We start from the raw sequence: 24,000 nt of genomic DNA on the forward strand, positions 1-24,000 counted from the left end.
TAAGGAAACTGAGGTTCAGAGAGGTGAAGGGATCTGCTCAAGATCACATGGTCAACAAACGGCAGATCTGGGATTTATCCCAAGTTCGTCTGCTTCCAAGTCTCCCCTGCCCTTGGAAAGACCAGTCCCGGCTGAGGAGGGGTCAAGAGAGAGCTTACTGAGGAGTCTTGAAGGCTTCTGATAGAGAGTCTGTATGACCCCTGGTTAGACAGACTACACTTTCCATATCTCCATGGGATCCCTCAAAGTAGGGTCACCCCCTAGGTGCCCACCCCTGGCTCCCCCAGCTATACGCACGCGCACACACACACACACACACACTCTCTCTCTCTCTCTCTCTCTCTCTCTCTCTCTCTCTCTCTCTCTCTCACACTCCAGCCTCTCCTCCCATTCCGTTGCCTTTATTGGCATCTAGAGGCTGTCTGGGGACATCAGGAGTGAGAGGTTGGGTATTATGGGGCACATCATGGGGCTGCTGGTGCGTGACTCCACCTGGCGCTCAGGCCCTGGGCACCACCTGTCACCATTGGTGCTCGCAGGTTGGAGTGGGTCGGGGGGGTGGGGGGTGGGAGGGGGAGGCTCTGAATGGCTCATCCACTTCCCCCTCCCCCCTGGTCTCCCACTGGCAGGGAGACAAGAAGCCCAGGCTTCCCCTGCACAGGATCAATCTTGTGGCCACCCCGACTCCTGCCGCCTCTCCCCCCGCTTCCGTTAACAGCTTGAAGGATTGTCTGATTAGCGATTAGCTGGTGCCTGGACAGAGAATCTAGGGCCAGGCCTGAGAGGAAGGGGCTGGGACCCCCAGGGCAGGGGGATGATTTAATCGTGGAGGGGTGTGCGGGGGGGAATAAGTGTGTGCAGTAGCTATGCGTGCGCGTGTGACCTCATGTGTGTTACGTATGTAGTACATAAGTGTGTGAGACATATCAGTGTTTGTGTGCACGTAAGTGTGACTCCAAGGTGAGTGTGTTTGAGGGTGGGTGTGAGTCCAGTTCATTTTGTTAAACACTCACCGAGCTGCCACTCCAGGCCTGGCTCTGGGCTGAGCGCCACTGACCCAGAGACAAATCAGACACAGGCCAGGCTCATGCAGAGAATTATTGCAGGTTCCCCCTCACATGGGGAAACCGAAGCCCCCAAAGTGGGATCGGTAGCCCAGGGGGTCACACAGCGCCTGGTTCTAGACCCTACGCCTCTTTTTAGTAAACCAAATAGTCTATATTCTATTGCTTTTGTGTTGCGTGTGTGTGTTTGAGAGTGTGTGTTAGTATGTGTGTGTATGTGTACGAGTGTGTGGGAAGGTGTGTTTTAAAGTGTGTATGTGTGAATCTGATAGTTGTGTGTATGTGTGAAAGAGTAGTGTGTGTGTGAGTGTGTGTGTAGCATAGAATCTGTGTGCGTTATCTGTGAGCCTATCTATAGAAGCACGTGTGTGTGTGCGCGCGCGCGCATGTGTGTGTGTGTGTGTGTGTGTGTGTGTGTGTGTGTGGTGGCTGCTGGGCCCCACACCTGCACAGCGGCCATATCCGTGTCTTCTGCATCAGCCGCTCCCCTCCTGAACTTGAACGAGCCCGGCTCTGCCTAGGGAGGGGTCTCCGTATCAGCTGGCAGCTGGCAGGGGGGCATCCCTGGCCTCACCCTCCCTCATCCACAGGCGTGATCCGGACGGCCGTGCCTGACCTTGACCGCGAGAGCCAGGAGCGCTACGAGGTGGTGATCCAGGCCACAGACATGGCGGGCCAGCTGGGCGGCCTCTCCGGCTCCACAACTGTCACCATCGTGGTCACCGACGTCAACGACAACCCTCCCCGGTTCCCGCAGAGTGAGTGAGGCCTTCCCAGAGGGAGGAGGCAGATCCGTGTGTCTGTCTGGTCATCCCTCCAAGCCACCCACTGACCCCGAGCTGCCTTGTAGGCTTCCCGCCATAGAGGAGCTCCCCCATCTGTCTGTGTACATCCATCCGAGTCACCCACGTACCCCCTGCCCCTCCAGCCACTCTTCTTGCAGGGGACGGCCTCAAAGTCGTCTGATTTTCCATACATCCAAGTAACGCGGTTACCTTGCCACCCCTCACCTTGCTTCCTGCCAAGAGTGAGCCCCGTCTGTCCACCCACCCCGACCGGCCCTTGCACACACCCCTGTCCTGCTTATTGTGTGTGTGATCTGCTACTGACCCAGGCTTGCAAAGGGACATTGGAGGTGGGAGGACAGATACAAGGATATCTTAGGGATGTAGACAGAGGCTGCAGCCATGCCCAAGCTGAGTGACACCTATAATTGTGCATGGAGATGCCAAGGTCTGGCGTGACAGGTCTTACCCTTTTCCTCTGAGCCTGGAGGGCAGGATTCCGTGCTCCTGAACTAGGAGGCCTTTCCACTCTCTGCCTCCCCAGGCACAACAGGGTGGAGGCGGCTTCTCTGACTCAGCCCCCCACCACCCCATCAGCCCAGCCAGCCCCTCTGTCCCAGGTTCGGGCTGAGCCGAGTGAGAAGCCGCCGAAGCTGGCAGAGACTAAATGCCGTGGGGAGCTGGGCTGATTCCTATCGGGCAAGTCATTACTTGAGGTCTGCTGCTCTCACATTAGGCCCCGCCACAGGGGACTGACCCCCGAGAGATAAGGGAATCCAATCCCTTAGCTGAGAGCACATCGCAGCCTGAGCGCCTCAGTCCAGACGCACAGCGGGGTGGGCAGAGCCGGCCAGCCAGCTCCACATCGTTGCCAGGGAGCCTGGTATGGCAGCCGCCCCCAGCCACTCCTCCAGCCCAGCCCCACTCACCGATGGGAAGCTTCAAAGCACCGTGTGGAGGGGCGGGGACCACCCAGTCTTCTGCCCAGCTGTGTGATGCTCTGTGCCAGCCCTGAGCCAGAAGGGGTAGGGCAGAGCAGAGGGGCCAGGGTCCCCCAGAAGACTCCTGTTTATTCATTCATGTACTCCTTCATTCTTTCTTTATTGTGAAATACACAAACAGAAGTACGTAAAATAGAAACGTCCAGTTCGACAAATAATTACAAAGCAAACACTCCTGTAACCACCAGCCAGGACCCCAGAAGCCACCAAAAGCCCCTTCTCTTTTTTTTCCCATCCAGCTATTCCTTTATTTTATTTTTTAATTTTTTTAACATCTTTATTGGAGTATAATTGCTTTACAATGATGTGTTTGTTTCTGCTGTATCACAAAGTGAATCAGCTATACGTATACATGTATCCCCATATCCCCTCCCTCTTGTGTTTCCCTCTCACCTTCCCTATCCCACCCCTCTAGGTGGTCGCAAAGCACCGAGCTGATCTCCCTGTGCTACGCGGCTGCTTCCCACTAGCTATCTATTTTACATTTGGTAGTCTGTATATGTCCATGCCACTCTCAAGCCCTTTCTTGATCATAACTTCTCCCCCCAAACCCTCCTCCGGAGTTAACTTCCATCTGCTTTTGTGATCATCTCCTTGCTTTTCTTTTTGCTTGAAGTGTAGTTGATGTATAATATTATATAAATCATAGGTGCACAATATGGTGATTTGCAAGTTTTAAAGGTTATACTCCATTTATAGTTATTACAAATTATTTGCTATATTCCCTGTGTTGTACAATATATCCGTGTAGCTTATTTTAAACCTAATAATTTGTACCTCTTAATCCCCTCCTCCTATCTTGACCCTTCCTCCTTCCCTCTCCCCCTTGGTAACCACTGGTTTGTTCTCTATATCTGTGAGTCTGCTTCTTTTTTATTATATTCACTAGTTTGTTATATTTTTTAAATTTTTATTTATTTATTTATTTTTGGCTGTGTTGGGTCTTCGTTTCTGTGCGAGGGCTTTGTCTAGTTGCGGCGAACGGGGGCCTCTCTTCATCGCGGTGCGCGGGCCTCTCACTGTCGCGGCCTCTCTTGTTGCGGAGCACAAGCTCCAGACACGCAGGCTCAGTAGTTGTGGCTCACGGGCCTAGTTGCTCCACGGCATGTGGGATCTTCCCAGACTAGGGCTCGAACCCGTGTCCCCTGCATTGGCAGGCAGATTCTCAACCACTGCGCCACAGGGAAGCCCTGTTATATTTTTTAGATTCCCCATATAAGCGATATCATACAGTATTTTTCTTTTTCTGTCTGACTTATTTCACTTAGCATAATGCATTGTAAGTCCATCCATGTTGCTGCAAATGGCAAAATTTCATTCTTTTTTATGGCTGAGTAGTATTTCATTGTGTATATATATACCACATCTTCTTTATCCATTCCTTTAGGGTTGATTCACCCATGTAGGCATCGCCTAACATTTAGTTTAATTTCATGTTTTTTAACCTTATCTAAATGGAGCCACACAATACAAATGATTTGTGTCTTGCTTTTTTTTCTCTCCAAATTATGTTTGTGAAATCACATGTTGTTGCTTGTAGCTATAATTTATTCATTTTCACTGCTGTATAGTATTCCATGATTTATCTATTCTCCTGTCAGTGGACATTTGGGTTGTTTCCAGTTTGAGGCTATTATAGAGGATATAATTGCTCTCTCTATATATATAGATAATGTTCAACTGCTTTGAACATTGTTTCATGTGCCCTAGTGCCATTTTGCATACATTTCTGTGGTGTACAGAGGAGCAGAATAAACTCATCTTCAATTTTACTAAATAAAGCCAAATTGTTTTCCCCCACGAAGAAATGCATGTGTCCATTGTACCATATCCTCACCGACAGTTAGTACTGTCAGATTCTTTCATTTGTGTTAATCTGGTGAGTGTATACTAGTATCTCATGCTGCTTTTCATTCATTCACTCACTAGTCACTCACACATTTCACTTATGTGACAGGCTGGTGTTCTGCCGGCACCGGGAATGCCTGATGAATAAGGGATGTGGTCCCTGCCTTGCCGGAGCTCACACCCCTGAGGGAGGGAGGGGGAGAGAGAGAGGGAGAGAGAATAGACAGAAAATGATAGGGAAATGCAGTAATCCTTACAATGGGATGAGCTCGGGGGCCCTAGACACACAGGAACAGAGCCTGGAGGTCTGGGAAGCTTCCCTGTTGGAGGTAATATTCAGTGAGACTAAAAATGAGTAGGAACAGGGGAGGTGAGGGCAGAGAGGAGAATAAAGAAAGGGAATGTCTAGAGGTGGGACAGAGCAAGTCATCCTGAAGGAATGACAAGAACTTCAGCCCGACTGAAGCTCAAGTTAGGGTAGGCGGTTGCGGGCACGAGGCTGCAGAAGTCAGCAGGGGCCAGGCAGCAGGCATCTTGCAGGGCAGGCCAAGGGGCTTGTACAACTCCATCCCAAGGGCAGCGGTGAGCTATGGCAAGGACGAACGCAGGGGAGCGGCGAGGTCAGCTTGTGTTAAAGCGCCCCCCAGCCCGGCTGTTTATGTGACAGTGAACCAGAGGCAGCCACTCCACACAAGGGTATCCAGACCAGAGGGGGTCCCAAGAGACACATCCCCATCTCCACAACCCCTGCTGGCCCATCATTTAGCAAATCACCCTCACCTTCATCTCGGCTCTGGGAGGAGAGCAGGGAGCTGTTTGCGTCCCACCTGACCCTCATTCCTTCTGGTTTCCCCCTGCTTCCCCACCTCCTCTGGCCACAATGGTCATCTTGCCATTCTTCAAACACGCCAGGCATTGCACCCACCTCAGGGCCTTTGCACCTGCTGTTCCCTCTGTCTGGAATGCTCCTTCTGAAATATCTGCTTGACTCACTCCCTCACCTCCCTCAGACTTTTGCAGAAATGTCGTCTTTTCCTCAATTGCGTTATTTAAAACTCCACACACACCATCATCATCACTCCCATTTCCCTTCGCAGCTTTATTTTTCTCCAAAGTACCATTTGACCTGCTGTTTTACTGATGTGATTGTTTAGTGTCTTTCTCCTTCCATTAAGAGGAAAGCACTGTGAGCCCTGGGATTTGGGTCTGTTTTGCTTGTTGCTGGAACCCCAGTGCATAGAGCTGCATCTGGGACATCATAGATACTAAATAAATATGTGGAAATGAAGGAACCAATATCATTAACATCAACAGCAACAAAAAATCAGCATGAAGCCCCACTATTCTAAGGCAATTTGTTCCATTTATTGGGTAGCTACCAGGTGTTGGGCCCTATGCTAAGCAATTGACAGGCATCATCATCTGAGTTAATTGCAGGATGAACAGTGCTGTTAGGAAGGCACTGTTATTATTCCCATTCTACAGATGAGGAAAACCAAAGCTTGGGATTACGCAGCTGGGACTGACTCTAGAGCCTTAGCCTTGATCACTGTGCTCCTCTGTCCCTTCACTGGGCAGATGGGGACACTGAGTCCCAAAGAACTGCAGGCACTTTCCCAAGTCAATCAGAGAATAAAGCCAGGGTGAGAATTAAAACCCTCCTCTTTGCACTGCATCCCACATTTCTGCAGGGGACGCACCTCTCCCAGCATCAGTCCTGGCCAAGCAGGGAGCGCCTTTAAGACACTGCCCTCCAAGGAGCCCATCTGAGACACCCCCCTCCTCTCCCCTAGCGCTGGTGGGAGCTGGGGGAGGGGCTGTCACTCCATCCCTGCTCACAGCTGTATTCCCTACAGAGATGTACCAGTTCAGCATTCAGGAGTCGGCCCCCATCGGCACAGCTGTGGGACGCGTGAAGGCCGAGGACTCAGACGTGGGCGAAAACACAGACATGACTTACCACCTCAGGGAGGAGAGCGGCAGCGGCGGCCATGTGTTCAAGGTCACCACAGACAGCGACACTCAGGAGGCCATCATCGTAGTGCAGAAGGTGCGGGGCTGCCCCAGGAGGGGTGGGGGAGGCAGACCCCAGGGCAGCAGGGTCAGGGGGTCTGTTGAGTGGCCAAATATCCCCACCCCACTCCACTCCAGGGATTAAGTCTCTCCGGAAACTCTGGACCAACCTGGTGTCATTCCCATTTTACAAATGGGAAAATGAAGCACAGAGAGGTTAAGTGACTTGTCCAAGGTTGCACAGCTAGTTGTCAAGAGCCAGGATTCAATCCAGATTTGAATCTGTGCTCTTCAACACTATGCTGAGCTACTTCAAGTTCATACCAGGCCCTTCACACTCATTGTTTCCTTTAATCCTCATGTTCCCCTCTGAAGGAAATATATTATGCCCATTTTTACAAGTGAGAAAACAGAGGCTCAGAGAGGTAAGAGGGCTTGCCCAAGAGCACACCTCTCCTTCCTGAGTCTAACAACCTCCTCACCCACTGGCCAGCCTTGGAACCAGAAGCTAAAACAGCAAAGTCAGCAACCCCTAGGGAAAGCGGACGGAGGTCAAATAAAAAAGCAAAAATCCATCTTCCAGGACTTGGTCACAGGCTTGGCAACTCAGGGCCGCGCAGGCCTTTGAGCCTGTCCGCTCCAACCCTGCTGTCCCATGGGAGGTCTAAATCCCCTGCCCTGGCCCACAAATGGTCATAGGCCTTTGTACGTGCCCGGGGATGGGATGCTCACTCCCTACCATCGTCCAGCTCTTCCTCCTCCCCTTCAGCCAGAATCCGTCTCCTTCAATCTGCTCCTATCAGCCCAGGTTCTGCCCTCTGGGACCCACAGAAGCATCTGCCCCCCGACGGCCCTTCGTTCACTCAATAAGCAAACTCTCTACCTGGCCTTGAGGGCTTGAGAATAGAGAAAACTCCCAGTTTCTTCAACAAGGATAATAATATAATACTAATACTTATAATGAGTGTTTACATTGTGCCAGGAATCCTTCCACTGCTTTCCATGTATTAACTCAATTGATCCCTACAATGACCCTCTGAAGTACTATTATTGCCCATTTTATAGATGAGAAACTGAGGCCCTGAGAACTTCAGACATTTGCATCCAAGGTCATGCATCTTACAGAGCAGTTGTAGGGCTATGGGTCCGGGCGGTCTGGCTCCAGGATCCACCCTTTTAAGCATTAAGTGGTTTTCAGTCTTCTGACCTCCATTTGTCCTCACTGTAAGATGAGCCCATTTCACAGATGGGGAACTGGAGGCCCAGAGAAGCCCAGCATCACACAGCAACAGAATCAGGCCCCAAGCCCAGCCTGGGGACCCCAGCACAGCATTTGCTCTCATCCACAGTGCTGCCTCTATCCTGCCCCCCTGTCCTCCCTGGCTCTTGGGCCCCCCTCCCGCCTGCTCCAGCAGTGGCGCCCGAGGTGCCTCTGTGGAGTCAGTGCTGGCTTAGGGAGCAGAGCCTCCGCCCGATGGATGACCTAGCTCCAGAGCCCATCGCTCACTCCCAGACCAGGCCCGCGCCTGCCTCCCTGCATCCTGATTTCCCAGGCAACAGGATGGAGGAAGGAGGCAGGAGGTAGCCCTTCTTTTTTTTTTTTTTTTTTTTTTGGCTGCTGGAGAAGGGGGCGGGGGATGGGAGGTTCTGAGAGGAAAGGACGGTCCCTACACACAGGGCAGATCTCCAGGAAGGTGGCCCTGCTGCTCAGATAGCTCCCCCACCGTGTAACGGAGGTGCCTGTGGTTCCACCAGTGCCATCTCTCTTTGCTCTAAGGCATTGTCCTTAGGAGGCCAGCACCCGTACAGCCGTGGAGCTTGTCCATCAGAGGGTCACCCACCAGCACGCTCTGATGAGAAGCAGGGCTCAGCATGGCTTTAGCCAGATCTCGGAGGAAAGCTCCAAGGCAGCCAGGCTTATCAGGCTCAACTCACGTTAGCAGCTGCCACCAGTATATACCAGGAACGTGTCATTTAACCCTCCCACCTGAGGCCCAGAGAGGCCAAATAGACTGCCGGCAGACACAGAGCCAGTCAGCCGTGGATCCAGTACCTTTCCTCTCATGGGCCTGGGACTTGGGAGCCGACCTTGGGCAAGTTACAGAGCCTTCTGGGCGTCGATTTCCTTGTGTGTAAAATGTGATAATAATAATACAAGCCTCTTTGGGTTGCTGTAAAATAGATGAGCCACTATGTTTAGAACACAGGCACATAGCGCTTTGTAAATTAATAAATTAATGCCCCAACCTACTGTGCTCTGTAGCGGGAAGTCTGGGTATCAGTACTTGACCCTGTGTCCCTGGACAAGACTGTCCCCAGCAGGGCCTTACTTTCTCCACTTGTAACCAGAGAGGGTTGGTCTGGGTCTTGGACAGCCGGTTCCGGGGTGCAGCCTGATACTCCGGAGGCCCTGCTGAGTCAACTGTCACCTTGGGCCAGCTCCGCCCTCTCGGGGCCCATCCCCCCTGACTTAGGATCTGTCCGCCCGGAGGTGTTGAGCAGACCCCAACCCACTCACCGGCCCTCTGCTTCCTCCCCACCAGCGCCTGGACTTCGAGTCCCAGCCCGTGCACACCGTGGTCCTGGAGGCGCTCAACAAGTTCGTGGACCCCCGCTTCGCTGACCTGGGCACGTTCCGCGACCAGGCGATCGTGCGTGTGGCCGTGACCGACGTGGACGAGCCCCCCGAGTTCCAGCAGCCCTCCGGCCTCCTGGAGGTACAGGAGGACGCGCAGGTGGGCTCCCTGGTCGTCGTGGTGACGGCGCGGGACCCCGACGCCGCCAACCGGCCCGTCCGGTGAGACCCCCGCCCGGGGCCGACGCCTGCTGCCTGCTACCCCGTCAGCGCCCTCGGACAGACGGCGGGCAGAGGGGGAGGGGGCAGGGCGGGGAGGGGAGGGGGAAAAGATGGTGTGGGGGGAGGGGAGAGAGAGAGATGGACACAGAGATGGAGAGAAACAGGCCGGGAGCCAAGGAGACAAAGGAAACAGGTTAGAGAACAGTCGCAGAGAGACAAGGGACCCAGGATAAGGAGAGAACCAGGTGTGACAGACACAACACAGTGACCTGGGCTCAACCTCAGTCCTCCACCAAAAAAAAAAAAGATAATTTCATCCTTTCAGCTTTTCAGGTCAAAAATGTTGAAAACCATCCTCGAGCTCTGTTTTTCTCTCACACCTCCCTCCAGTCCATCAGCAGCCCCTGTCATCCCTGCTTTAAAATCATCAGCAGAATCAGACCATTTCTCACCTCCTCCGCTGCTGCCACTCTGGTCCAAGCCACCTCTTTCTCCTGCCTGGATTACCACCTCCTCGCTGGACTCCCTGCTTGTGTCCTCACACCTCTTCAGTCTAGAATGGGCACAGGAGCTAGACTGATCCCACCCAAATGTAAATCAGAGCGTGGCCCTCCTCTGCTCAAAGCCCTCCAAAGGCACCTCTCGGGCTCAGGATAAAAGCCCAGACCCTCACAGTGCCCCCCAGACCCTATGCGGTGTGGCCTCACTGTAACCTCTCAGACATCACCTCCCACGACCCTCCTTCCCTGGTTCACTCTGCTCAGCCACACTGGCCTCCGCCCAGCTCCGCAGATACACCCAGCCCGCCTCTACCCCAGGGCCTTTGCAGCGCCTGATCGCTTTGCTTGGAATGTTCTCCCCCTTAATATCCCCATGGTTGGTCCTTTCACTTCTTCCAGGACTTTCCTCAAGCATCAGCTTCTCAGTGCAACCTTCCCCAACCACTCTTTCTAAAATGTCAACCCCACCCCAACCTGTCCCCACACTTCGTATCCATTTTCCTGATGACTTCGTTTGTACCCCCCCTAAAAGATAAACACCAGGAGGGTAGGGATGCATGTCTGTGTTCACGGCTGTACCCCAGCACCTCACCCACTGCCTAGCGCTCGGTGGACACTCCCTGACGCATGGTGAATGAATGACATGTAACATCAGAGAAAGACTGAGAAAAGAGAGAGACTCATGGAGGGGTAGCGAGACCAACAATGAGAGGAAGTGACCAGAGAAGGAGGAGAGCCGGTGGAAAGAGGGCAGGAGTAACTAAAGGACAGAGGGACCTACCTGGCACTGTAGGAACAGAGAGAGGAGACTTGGAGAGAAAGCCAGAAAGGGGAAGAAATAGAATCAGACACAGAGAGAGAGGCAGAGCAGTGAGCAGGGCAGGTGGGTGGAGGGGAGGGGATGCTGCGGCACTATCAGTGTCCCAGGAAGGGTTTGAGAGCTGCAGCGGTTAGGGAGTCCCTGACTGTGGCCCAGGTTGGAAGAATGTCAGATAGAAAGTGATCCAGAGGAGAAGGTCGGGGTGGGGCGGATGGCCATTGTTGGATGGAGGAGAAAAAGAGCCTGTAGCTTCCTGCTTTTTCCCTAAAACCCCTGTTATATAGTCAGTGAATGATCCCTCAGGCAACTGTGTGCCTAGCTCTGTGCTGAGCATTGGAGAAAGAGGGAAGGGAAGTTACTTTGAGGATCTCTGCATCACATAACTCCAGATGCGTGACATTCCCACCATCATCCGTGTGAACGGCTCAGATTTGTACAGTGCACAGGCTGTGCAACCTTACATGGCAACCCGAGGTGAGGACACAAAGATGCCATCCTGCTTAACTACCCATGCACTTCCAGACTAGGAGCTACCCTCAGGGGTCTAGAAAGACTTCTTGGAGGAGGGAGGAATTGAACTAAGCTGGATACCTGAGCCTGGTCAGGTATAACTATGAAGAGAAGGCCATTCCCGGGTGCAGGCGTATGCAGGCAGGGGAGTGGTAGGTGTGCCTGGAAAACAGTAGACTGTGATAGCTACAGGAGGCGGAGGGAGATGAGCTAGTGAGAGAAGTCTGACGGGCCTCAAAGGTAGGCCAAGGGGCTCAGACTGGTCCAGAGGTCCAGAATGCCTCCTGGGCTGCCTTCACCCTTCTCAAGGCCAAAACTGCCCTCCACTGCCTCTGAACTCCTCCACCGCCCTTCCATCCCTGCTACTGGTAGGTACAGTCTTTAAACATCCCCATCAGCCTTGGGCTCAGCCCAGACCTCTCCCAGGAGGGCATTATCACCCATGTTTGGCAGGAAACTCAGGCCCAGGGAGGGGAGGAGTTAAGAACCAGCAGTAGGAGCCTCATCCTTGCCTCCCAGGTCCCTGCTTCAGTCTGCCTGGCCCCCTCCTCTCCAGTACAGCTCTCCACACCCCCTCTCAGTCCTCTCCCTCCCACTCTCCGTTGACCTCCCTCCCCCCACCCCTGCTTTTATCTGCACTGAAAGGGCCAACTTGGAAACCTGCTCTCACCTCTTTTCATCTCTCTTTGCTGCCTCTTCCCTGGGGCCCCTCAGATGTGGAGGCGGTGAGGAGCTTGAGACAGGTCCAATTTCATACGACAAACATTTACCCAACTCCTCCTCCATGCCCAGCCCTGAGCCAGGCCTGAGATGACTCAGCCACGGGCAGAGCTGGAGAGGGGCGCCCAGTCCACAGGGGACAGGCGTGGAAATGGGAGGCCAGAGAAGCGGTCCTCACAGGCCGCTTGTGCGGCCCAGAGCCCAGCTTATATTCCAGCTCCCCCAGTTCCAAAGGTTCTAGACTCAGCACCTATGCATTGAGACATGTCATGTCAGCCACTGACCCAAGAAATGGGGAAATGGTGATAAGACCCAGTCCCTCCCCTCATGGAGTTTGCGGGCCGTTGCGGGGGGCAGACAGTCAACAAGTAGCTGTTGAGACACATCAACAAATGGTTAAAAGCGATCATTGCTGATAAGAGCTATGAAGAAAATAAACTACTATGTAATGGGATAAGGAGGATTGGGGCCACAGGGGGCTACTTTGGCTTAAGTTGTCAAGGAGCTGGCAGATGTGTTCACATCAGAATGATCAAGAGAGAGCCACCCAAACAAAGATGTGTGGAAGCGCTGTCCAGGTAGAAGGAACAGCAAGTGCAAAGGTCCAGAGGCAGGAACAAGCTTAGTGCGTTCCTGGAAATGAAGTGGTATCCTGGGAGATTTTGCCTAGCATAGTAGGCACCTTGGAAATACAGAAATACAGATGTACAGAGTGGTTTTTCTGAGTCGCTGCACTGGAGAGAGTGGAAGATGCCTCATACTGTGGCGTTTGGCCCTCAGGATGTAGTTAACTCATTCTACAGATGAAGGAACTGAGGGTCTGAGAGGAGAAGCGAGTCTCCCAGTGTCACTTGGCCTGAAAGGGGAAGGAATGAGATTTAACCCATGATTGTCTGCTTCTTGAGTCCAGCCTCCTGCCATTTCACTCCTGCTTCTGACTCTCTTTTTAGTTAGAACTATTTCCAACCTTACACTGTGCCCTTCCCTGTGCGTGAGGCCCAGAGAGTCAGATGGGGGCGAAGGCTGGGGCCCCGTGTGAGTGAATCTAGTGACAGATCTAAGCCTGAGTGGGCTGAGGCAGGGGCTAAGGACTAAGGAGCTCCAAGCAGGGGCAAGGACTCTGGGCACCAAGGAGGGATGGCCCCCGAGCAAGGATGAAGAGGACGAGGTTGGAATGGGAGGACAGCACTCCAGGGTGGAGTGATAGTGAGGGCCTGGTGGCAGGAACAGAATCATGGAGCCAGGAGGTTAAGTTCAGGGGCAGGGAGGTCAGCTGGATGAGCTCACGTGAGGGGGGTGGGCTGGAGATGAGGTCATGGGGGGGCACTTGGGGACAAGCTGTGAAGGGCCTTGAATGTCAGATGAAGGTGTGGGACTTTATCCCTAGGCAGTGGGAAGTCTTGGAAGGCTTTTGAGAGGAGGAGGAGAGGGCTCAGATGGGCCCATGCCTGGATTAGGCAGCCTTGCAGATAGACCGTCTGTTTATCAGCCCAGCCCCAGCCCTACCAGCCCCAGCCCCCTCGTGAGTCTTCCTTGAATGCCAAAAAACAGGAAAGCCCACACTGGACCAGAGAGAGAGTAAACACTTCATTTCCTCCCAGCAGTCCACAGTGGGGTGCAGCAGAAAGTACATGCACTTTAGAATCATGAATCCTAGCTCAGTTGTAGAATTGTGGGAAAATCACTGCACCCACTCCAAGCCTCAGTTTTCCCATCTCTAAAATGGGTGTCATGGTAGTTCTTGCCTCATTCATTTATTCAAAAAAATAGGTACTAAATGTCTATCATGGACCAGGTTCTACGCTCGGTGGTACCGGGATTAGAGGGAGGATTAAGTGTTTGGTACATAATAGGTCCTCAGGAAATGAACATTACCATTTTTCTCGGTGCTCTGGACACCTGTTTCTCCCCTTCATTCTGCAACCAGAACTAACCACACACAAATTTCTAGGTGTCATGTGCAGGCTTTGAGTGTGTGCTTTAAAAGGGTTAGGGGGAGGGGAAAGAGTCGAAGACAGAATGGGGTGAGCAGAGAAGAATCCCCGGGTCAGGGGAGCAGCCCCTTTTGCATCTGAAGAGTTTCCCCCACTAGTAGCTCAGGTGGGGGCCGCAACATTCAGCCTGCTGCATGTACACGAGCCTGGACACAGGAGCACCGGGCAGCCTGGACACACATGAATCTGCAGACTTTCCTATCTGTCATGCCTGTGTGAGCTATCTATGCACATATTTATGTGGAGAAAACCCACATGCACTCAAGGCAGGAAGAAGTACCCTCCCCACTTCTCTCACCCTGACCTTGACAGCAGCAGCGTTTTGTGCCATGCCCAGGGTGTGGGAGCACCCACAGGTATACCTGGCTGGCCCTCAGGAGGGTGCCCTTAGTTAGATCTGGGAATCTGGACAGACAGACGTGGCTTGGGAACTTGGCTCTGCCACTAACCAGTCCTTTTGACCCAGGGCGAGGCACCTGGCTTCTCTGAGCCTCAGCTTCCTCATGTGTAAAACGGCAGCGGCAGTGATGACTGTTATCTGCAAGGACTGGAGGAGCTCGTGCATGTGAAGCCCTTACACAGGCCTGTCACAAAGTAAAATAAAAATAAGAGCTAATCCATACGTCATGTGCTAGGTGCCCAGCGCTGTTAAAAGTGTTTTATTGGTAGTACTTGTCTAATCCTCACAACCACCCTGTGAGGTAGGTGTTATTATTAGCGCCATTTCTAAGAGGGAACCAAAGACCAGAGAGGTTAAGTGACTTGCTCAGCGTCACACAGCTAGGTTTCAAACCTAGCCAGATGGCCACCAGATCCGCACTCCTGACCGTCATTCCCAGGCTTTCTTTGCACGTGTGCACACGCACATACACACTAGCAGACACATACCCATACTCTGTCACTGTACTCTTCCACCCACACCAGCTGCTGTTCCCCTTCCTGCCCTTCAGATCCTGGCTGACCAAATGAGAAGTAGGGCAGTGAGAACTGAGCAGAACCTTCTAGACCACGGATGCCTCCTGTCCTTCTCAGACCGCTGGCAATGCTGCCATGTCCATACATGGTGCCTCCCACCCCCAGGCACACAGACCACACACTGGGTTGAAGGGTCACCTGTGTCCCCCTTACCAGACATTTCGGAACGCTCATTAGAATAACAGTAGTTCTCACTCCGGGAGTCATTTTCCTGGAACCCAACTAGGCACCTGTCCCCTAGCTAGGCACTTAATCCTCCCAACCAGTTGCAAGGTGGGAGTAAAATCGGTTCCATTTCGCTGAAAATTAAGGCTCAAAGATGCAGTGACTTGTCCGGGGACATCATGGATCCAGACCCAGGGCTGAGCGGCTGCCTCTTGTACCTTCCAACTGCAACACAGCGTCACACACCAGTTTCCACCCACAACACAGACACACAACTCTTGCACCTACACGTGAGGGGTACACGAGCGTCCCCCGCTGCCCCCCACATCTGCCAGGCCACACTCCTTGCCACATACCACGCCCTCCGCCCCTCCCTCCCATTCACTCGCTGGCTCCCTGAGCTGGAACAAAGCCACCTGGGCTCAGCGGCCACACTGACCTGCAGCCCCAAGTCTTTAGCTGGTTAACGGAGGCTCCCCGCGGCTCCCGCCCCATGGCCTTGGGAACAGCTGCCTCCACTTAGATTCCAGACCCCCTTCCCCTCCAGGAGGGAACAGAAAAGAACTGGGAGGAGGAGGGAGAAGAGAGCAAACAGGTCTGAGCCGAGAGGGGAGGAGAAACAAGAAGGCGGTGGGCATCCTCCCACCAGCCTGGCCTCACGCCCAGCCCTGACCAGGTGATCAGGAGCCCCAGGCTAGGTCATGCCCCTGGCTCTCTCCTGGACTCACTTCTCCCACCTGTAAAATCAGGAGGAGGTCTCCACGTTCCTTCCAGCTGAGCTGACGCTACTCAGAGTCTGGTTCTACCTCCTTTGGACCCAAACATCCGACAGGCCAGGCTTGGGGCAAAGGCAACCTGAGACTCCATGCATTGCCACTTTGGATGGTTCAGTGCGCTAGAAAGAACTCTGGGTGTAGAGGCCCATATTGGGGTCCAGATTCCAATTCTGTGACAGTCCCTGTGCAACCTTGGGCAGGGTTATCACTAGCCCATATGGTACCTTTCGTAAATAAGAAAAAAGTCGCCTTTTGAGAAGATGCTCCCTGGGCTAGGACACATGGCTGGGCAAGCGGAACACTGCCTGGACTTCACCCCCACTCCCCCTCTTCCGCCTGTTAACTCTGTGCAGGGCACAACCTGCACAACCGTACTTGGCAGCCCTAAGCTTGGCAAGTTTCCTCTCTGAGCCTCAGTGTCTCCATCTGCAAAATGGGGTGAGATCACATCAGCCTCACAAGATGCCAGGCAGGGATGGACATTGTCTGTCTTGTTTGCCATTTTATCCCCAGGGCTTAGCACATAGCAGCACAGAGAAGGCACTCAGTTAATGTTTAGGCATAAAGGAACGAAGGGAGGGATGGCTGGCGGAAAAGTAAGCTACAAACTGCTAAGAGCTATACCGGTGAGAGGAATTGTCATCTTGGATCTGAACCTCCCCACACACTTTCACCCAGGTCAGGAGGACCCAGGCTGATCAGGGCCAAGGAGAATATAGGCTTAGCAGCTTAGGGACAGGAAGGGGCAATAAACTAGGGACTCAGGAGATGCCCACTACACCCACGTGCCCAGGCCTTTTCAGTTTGACACGAGCCTCCACTTCCACTACAACAGTGAATATGAAAATAAGGGCTGTCACCTCTGCCCAGTTCCATGAATTACTTCCTCTAACCCACACCAGTGTGAGGTGAGTATGAATCACCCTATTTTCCAGACAACCAAACAGAGGCCAAAGAGGTCCAGTGACTTGTCCAAGGTCACACAGGTGGAATAAGAAGCAGAGGATTCAAAGCCAGCTCCAGCTGCTCCCAGATCTGTGCAGTCCCACTGGACATCATTATCCCCATTCAACAGATGAGGAAACTGAGGCCCAGAGAGGTTTGGTAATGCAGCCAAGGCCCCACTGAAGGGTCATCTCAGGGCTTCGGGTTCCCACAGAGGGTGTTTCTGGTATCCTCAGTTTCCCCGCTCTGGAAGATGGGGGAAGGGCCCCTTTCCTTCTGCTGGTGGAAGTGGGAGGGGCGCCCCGCTGGGGCGGAGCCCCACCCCACCACGCTCCTTTGTCCCCGCTTCACAAAGAGCCCTTGCTAGGCATTAGGGGCCTTCGTCGGCCGTGCAGCCTGGCGGCGCCCCCTCCCGTGTTATCAGCGCCGGGAAGCGGCGGAGAGAGCTGGCAGGGCCTCTCTGGGCCGCCGCCTCCCGAGACATGTGTTGGACACGGGCCTTTCAGGCCTGGAGTAGCCGCACAAAGACCGAGGAAGAAGGCGGAACAAAGGGCTTTTTCACGCGGCAACGAAAAAGCCGCAGATTAGCACAGGCATGCTAAGCTGGCGGGGAGGGGCCGGCGGCCAATCCCCCAGATCCCTTCCCGCCGCCTCCGCTCAGCCCGTGTGCCCTGTCTGGGGCCTCCAGAGAGCCTCAGAGCGACAGAGTCAACCCACTCTCTCCTGCTCAAAACCCCCCTTGGCGCCCCAGGACGCTCAGCCCCCTGAATTCTGCACTCTGCCTGTTGTGATGCCTCCTCCTCCCCACTTCCCAGTTCTGGCCGTTTTTGCACCATAAGCCATTCCCTAAGTAATTCTCACCGCCCTTTGCAGCTTCTGTTCCCCCTGCCTGGAATGCCGTCCTGTCCCTTTCTCAAGCCCAACTCTAGGGTCACCTCTTACGGAAAGATAAGAATCAAATATCCCGCGGGTGCTAACTCTATGCTGGGCCCTTTGCCTTCTTCCAGCCCTCACAACGACCGTGGGACGCAAATCATTAGCCCCATTACCCAGCTGAGGAAACTGAGGCTCAGAAAGCTTGAGGGTTGCCCATGGACACATGGCAGGTACCCAGTGCAGCTGAGATGCAAACTCAGATCCATTTCCACTCCTCTGCTTCTTGTGTCTCCCAGGCAGGTGGTTCCTCTTTGGGGGTAGGGGGGAGGGACATGGGCACAGGCTCCACTGGCGCCAGGCCACCTTCAATCAGCCCCGCCCTGCCTCCCTCAGGTACGCCATTGACCGTGACTCAGATTTGGACCAGATTTTTGATATCGATGCGGACACGGGCGCCATCGTAACCGGCAAGGGGCTGGACCGAGAGACTGCCGGCTGGCACAACATCACTGTGCTGGCCATGGAGGCGGGTGAGCCAGGGGGCGTGGCGAATATGGGAGGGAGGGGCGATGGCTGAGGGCTGGAGCTGGGGCGGGGCAAAGCCCAGGGAGGAGGGGCCAAAGGCTGGGGGCGGGGCAAAGAGTAAGAAACTGGGCAAAGCTAGGGTGGGGGAGTGGTCAAAGCTGACCCGCAGGAACAAAGATCTGGGAAGGCTCCCAAGCCAAAAAATGAGGGCCAGTCTTGGGTCTGGCTTTCTTACCTCAGCATTTATTGAGCACCTACTACACACCAATCCCTTTTTTAGAGGCTGGGGATACAGCCTTGAACAAGATAGAAGAACTCCTTTCTCCATGGGGTAGAGTTAGACCATCAACAAACTGAGAGAAAGGGCGTACGCAAGTCAGCTGATGCTAAGTGCTAACAAGAAACTGAGAAAGAAGGAAGTAGAGGAAGGGGATCGGGAGGGGATTGTTTCTCTTAGGGGAAGGGCTCTCTGAAAAGGAGACATTTCAACAGAGAGCTCAGTAAGCTCCCTCTGAGCTCTGCCGCCGTCAGAGGGAACAGTGTTCCAAGGAGAGGGAACAGCCAGTGCAAAGGGCCTGAGGTAGTAGTTTGCCTAGCGTTGGAGGAACAGCAAGGAGGACAGTGTGGTTGGTGAGGGGCAAAGTGGTCAGCCATTGCAAGGTTTTTGGACTTGACTCCAAATGAGGTGGGAGTCACTGGGGGGGTGTTGAGTAGAGGAGGGAGGTTGCCTGACATGATACCTCTGGCTGCTGCATTGCGAATAGACCGGGAGCTCCGAGGCGGGGGCGGGGGCGTGGAGGGGGAACAGGGGCTCAGCCAGAAGTTACATGCGACAGTGCCCAGAAGATGAGACAGTGGCCTGGCCCAGGATGATTAGCCATGTTAATGGTGAGGCGTGGTCAGCTTTGGGAAACAGACTGAAGACAGAGCCCGCAGGACCTGCTGATGGGATGGTACAGAGGAGAGATAGAGAGGGGTCAAAGGATGACTCCAAGGTGCTTGGCCTGAGTTTCTGGAAGTGTGTGTGTGTGTGTGTGTGTGTGTGTGTGTGTGTGTGAGAGAGAGAGAGAGAGAGAGAGAGAGAGACATGCAATTTGGCACAGCTGGGGAGGAGTGTGAGCTGAGAGAGAAAGAGGGGGCCCTGGGACATGGGGGCCAGACAAGTCAGGCCGTGGAGGAGGAGCTAAGAGCATGGAGGGTCACGCCACCCAGGAGTGGGGACAGGGCAGTTCTAGGCCTCCTCCACAACCACAGCAACACTGCCACTGCCCCTGCCTGGACCTGCTCTGCAAGCTCCCCCACCCTGTCAGCTCGCCAGGTCTCAGGAGCCAGCAAAGCCTCCAGGAAGCAGTGGTGACAACAGGAATACTCAGAGTCTCTGAGCCTTGGGTGGGGTGGGCGCCGTTCAAACTCCCCTCTGCATACCTCGGCCCCAGGCCCCTCCTGCCACTTCGAGGCCTCCTGGTGGCCTCCCTCCTCCTCCGCCTGCTGGTGCCTCCCACTTCCCAGGCGCCACCAGCCCATTCCAGACAAGGAAGTCCCTAGGCTGAAGTTCCCTTCGTCTCTTTCAACTTCGGTTTAAAAGAAAATACAATGCTGGCTCAAACCTCAGTGCCTGCTGCTCCCGAGCCTTTTAATCCACTTCTCCACCGCATGAAAGGGAGATAACAAAGGTGGCTGGAGAGGAAGTGGTGGCTGGACTGGAAGGAAGACAGCTCGCCCTCCTTACCTCCCCGAACCTGCCCCTTGGGCAACCATGGGGACTGGCCCAGCTGCTGGGCAGAGATGCCTCCTCTCCCTACCCACAGATACATCTCCTCTACCAGCTGTCACACCGCCCAAAGGCCCACCACTAGCAAGCCCGTTCTGGGGTTAAGCCTTGTGCTTCTATCCAGTGAGTCTCTTTCAGAAAGCAGCTAGAGACACATACGAAGTCTGCAGCGCTGCCGTTTCACAGGAGAGAGCGTGTCCGGGGGACTCTCCCCCACAAACATTTTACAATGTTTACCTAATAGCTACTGAGCTCCATGCTTCCTAGCACGTACTTTATTGATCATGATCTGTTACAGAGCCGCACCCATTTTACTGATGGGAAAATCGAGGCTCAGATCATTAGGAGATTTGTCCAAGGACGTGCGGTGGCAGAACTGGGATTTGGACCAAGTGTTCCTGGTTTCCTCTGCAGCTTTGCTACGTGGCCTCCCTTTTCCCGGTACTCTGCTCTCGGGACCCCACCCCAACCCCCAACCCTCCCCAGCAACTGAGCTGGGGAAGGAGATGAGTCTCTGCAAGGAAGGGACTGGTCGCTGGGCTAGAGATCACTCCCCTCTGAACTGCAATTCACAACCCCTGCCCAACCCTCACCGAGGATATTAATCAATGGGAAAATGAATGGTTCCCACTTCACAGTGCTGGTGGGAGGATTAAGTAGGATAATACATGGAAAGGACTTAGCCTAGTACTTAGCTCTCAGTTCATGGTATCTATCGATCTCGACTCTGTGCACTCGGCTTCAGCACCAGCTCTGTGCCAGGCACTTTACAATGCTGTGCTCATTGAATCTTGCCACCTATCAGGTGTTGATTCTGCCGTTATCCCCCGTGCGTGGATGAGGAAACTAAGAGAGGTGAAGTCATTTGTCCAAATTCCCAGCGCGAGCCTGTCCGACTGCACAGCCCGCTGTCACCCAGATGCCCCTCAAGTCATATGTCTTTGGTACCAGGCACGAAGCCAGGAGTGTTGCAAATAATCCACCCACGCCGGCTTCTTGCCATCTCTGTGAGACAAGGACAAATTGTTATCCCCACTTTACAGCCAAGGAAATAGAGGCTCAGGAAGGAACAGCGATGGCCCGGAGTCACAGAGCGAGTCCACGCAGGGCCGGGGCTCCCAGCAGCCAGCCGGGCCCCCAAGTGCAACACCCGTGTCTTCCTGCTGAAGCATCCCTTTGGCTTCCTCAGAAACGGGGGATGGTGGTGGGGTCACGGTGCCCCGCCTGCTCTGGGTGTAACAAACACGAGGTGACAAGAATCGGAGGGAAAATATTTATACACAGCCGCTGAGCTTTGCCAGCACCTCGGAGGATGCAGCGCTCAGCCGGGAGCCGCCACCTGTCACACCGGATTACCTCAAAGACTCCCGAACCACTTAGTATGCCCGCTCCCCCCGCCCCAAACTTCTGAGTCATCCATTCTGCCCATGCAGACGCTCCTTCCACTGACATTATCTTTAACGTTTTGTAATCATGAAATATTAATGACCGTTATTGAATTTAAAGCACAATTTGTGTCTGAATCCTTCAGTGGAAAGGGCAGTTGTAAAGGGACAGTCTTCAAAGAGATGGCGGGGTGGAGGGGGAGACTTGGAAAGCCAGTGCTGGAGTGGGCGGTGCCGGGGGGCTGCATCCGGCCCCCTCTTCCAGGCCCTAAGCTGGTCCGGAGGGGTGGTCTCTAGCCGCCCCGGACCACAAAGAGTTAAGCAGATTAGCTAGAGCTTCCCCATCTGGGTCACCCCAGGCCAAGTCACGGTTTTACAGCCCCCTGGATTTTTCCTTATACCGCAAAGCACACTTTATGATTTATATATGCATTTGTGTGCGTGCTTTGTTCATCTCTCTTCCCCAGGAAACGGTACCTTCCATGAGGGCAGGGTCCCATGTGTATCTGTAGCATTCACACCGGGCCTGGCACTTAGAAGGTGTGTATAAACATTTCCTGAATGGATAGATAGATGGGCTTGCCCACCCAGTTAGGAAGGCAGGGCGACATGATGGAGAAAAACTGGTTCTAGTGGCATGGCTCCCGGCTGTGAGTTTGGGCAGTCGTTTCCCCTCTTCTTGCCTTAGTTTTCTCATCTATTAAATGGTACCGTATTGGATAGCTATAAGGATAATAACTGTATTGTTAACTATTAATAACAGTGGCTTCTATTTATTTGAAGCTCACAATATACCAGATATTGTGCTGAATGCTTTATATAAAGTGTCTGCTGAGGGCCTCTTGTCACCCACCTGCTCTGGGCACTGGGATCTGGTGATAAAAAGTCTTAGCCACCGACCTCAGGAGTTCACAGGTGGGCAGAGAGACACGTCAACTGTCAGTGGCAACGCAGAGTGCAAGGAAGGGGGAGGTGGGCATTCAGGAGGTGTAGCCAGGGACTTGCCTCCCTACAGGAGAAGGCAAGAGACTTCCCCAGAGGAGGGGACATTTGAGTTGGGTCTCAAAGGCTAAGGAAAGGGGGTTTGGGAGCTCCCAGCAGAAAGAGCCCCACATGCTCAGGCCTGGAAGCTAGGCCGGCAGAAAGACCCCTGTCCATTCTGAGAATGGAGAGACTGGGCGTGGCCAGAGGCTGGAGCCAGAGAATGGCTGGAGTAGGTGGGGTGAGGTGAGTGTGCGGAAGCTCACTGGGCCTCTACAGGAAGGACCGCGGATGTTCTGTGAGCAGCCGGGCATCTCCTGGAGACGACAGGGAGCCAGTGCAAGTTTTAGAGCAGAAGAGGAAGATGGTCAGGTGTGCAGTCCGCAGCATTCACTCGGGGTGCTGGGGGAGGGTGGACGGGATGGGGGCAGCCTGGAGCAGGCAACAGACGGGAGGCTGTCGGGAAGACTCGGGCTTGGACATGTGCTGAGGGTACAGGGCAGGGTGGGGACGGGCAGGAGGAAGTACCAGGGAGGCTGACTGTGGTGCCATCTGGGGAAGAGGCCCGGCACAGCCCTGCACGGAGGGCTTGCTTCGTAAGGCAGTGAGCTCCCCGTCACCAGAAGTGTGGAAATGAGGCCTGGGTTCCTCTTGGATTGGGTAACTCCCGGGATCCTGTGCCACCTATGTACTTAACAGATGCCACCAGGAACAAAGATTTTTGTGATGTCCATGGAGTCTCATAAGACAGCCCAGAGTATCAGGACCAGCCTAGTCCTAGGGAGGAAAACTTTCTCCCACCCCACCCCCCAATGCCAGGGCCCCTGTTTTACCCAGAAGTCCTCCAGCACCCTACGGAGGACCAAACATCCCCACCCCAATAAGATCAAACCTCCAATCTCCACTTGGACGCCAAACAGATAATCAAAGAAACAGAGAAGGGCACCCTAACCTCATGCTCCCAATGGAGGTGAGTGGGCACGGGGCAGGGAGTGCGAGGCGACCGCCTCTGGCAGCCCTGACACCCCCCTCCCCCGGGCGCACTCCCACCTGCTCACCCAGCCCCCCTCGACGTCCTGCCTGTCTTGGCCAGCTCGTAATTGGGATGATAAATCTTCCTGCCCAGCTGGCCAGCACTAATCAGAGCCTGGTGTTTGGATGCAATTTAATTCCCTCGAGAGGAGGGAGGCGCTGAGGGGACGGTGGAGAAGAGGGTCCAGGCTCTGGTCCTCCCACCCTTGCACCACTGCAAGGAGGTACCTTCCAGCTGCCCCCCACCTCTCTGCCCCCCTTCCTCCCCCCTCTCCCCACTTCTCACTCTCCTTCCCACTCCTGCTCTTGTGACCCCACTTCTCTCTTTCTCTGTGACAGCCAAGGAGAACTTCAGAGTCCAGCTCCATTTGTATTACAAATGAGAAAAGCTTGGTCCAGAGAGAGAGGCAGGAAGAGGGTCACACAGCTTGACTGCTCCCTAGATGGTGGGATCTGGGCGGGGGGAGCGTGAAACCCTCACAGAATTAGTCCATCCAGAGGTCTCAGTCTCTCCCTG

At 54.0% G+C, this 24,000-nt stretch overlaps 1 protein-coding gene across 1 annotated transcript in view; it reads left to right on the plus strand.

The window, feature by feature from the left end:
* The window catches only part of CDH22 (cadherin 22), a 124,374-nt gene that overhangs the window by 84,791 nt on the left and 15,583 nt on the right, over positions 1 to 24,000 (plus strand). The window contains exons 5-8 of the mRNA XM_060032676.1: positions 1,655 to 1,822; positions 6,555 to 6,748; positions 9,255 to 9,508; positions 18,183 to 18,319. Coding sequence (XP_059888659.1) covers positions 1,655 to 1,822; positions 6,555 to 6,748; positions 9,255 to 9,508; positions 18,183 to 18,319 — 753 coding nt within the window. The remainder of the gene's footprint in view (positions 1 to 1,654; positions 1,823 to 6,554; positions 6,749 to 9,254; positions 9,509 to 18,182; positions 18,320 to 24,000) is intronic.

This window comes from Delphinus delphis, chromosome 15 (genome assembly GCF_949987515.2).
Source record: "Delphinus delphis chromosome 15, mDelDel1.2, whole genome shotgun sequence".
NCBI classification, from domain to species: Eukaryota; Metazoa; Chordata; class Mammalia; order Artiodactyla; family Delphinidae; genus Delphinus; species Delphinus delphis.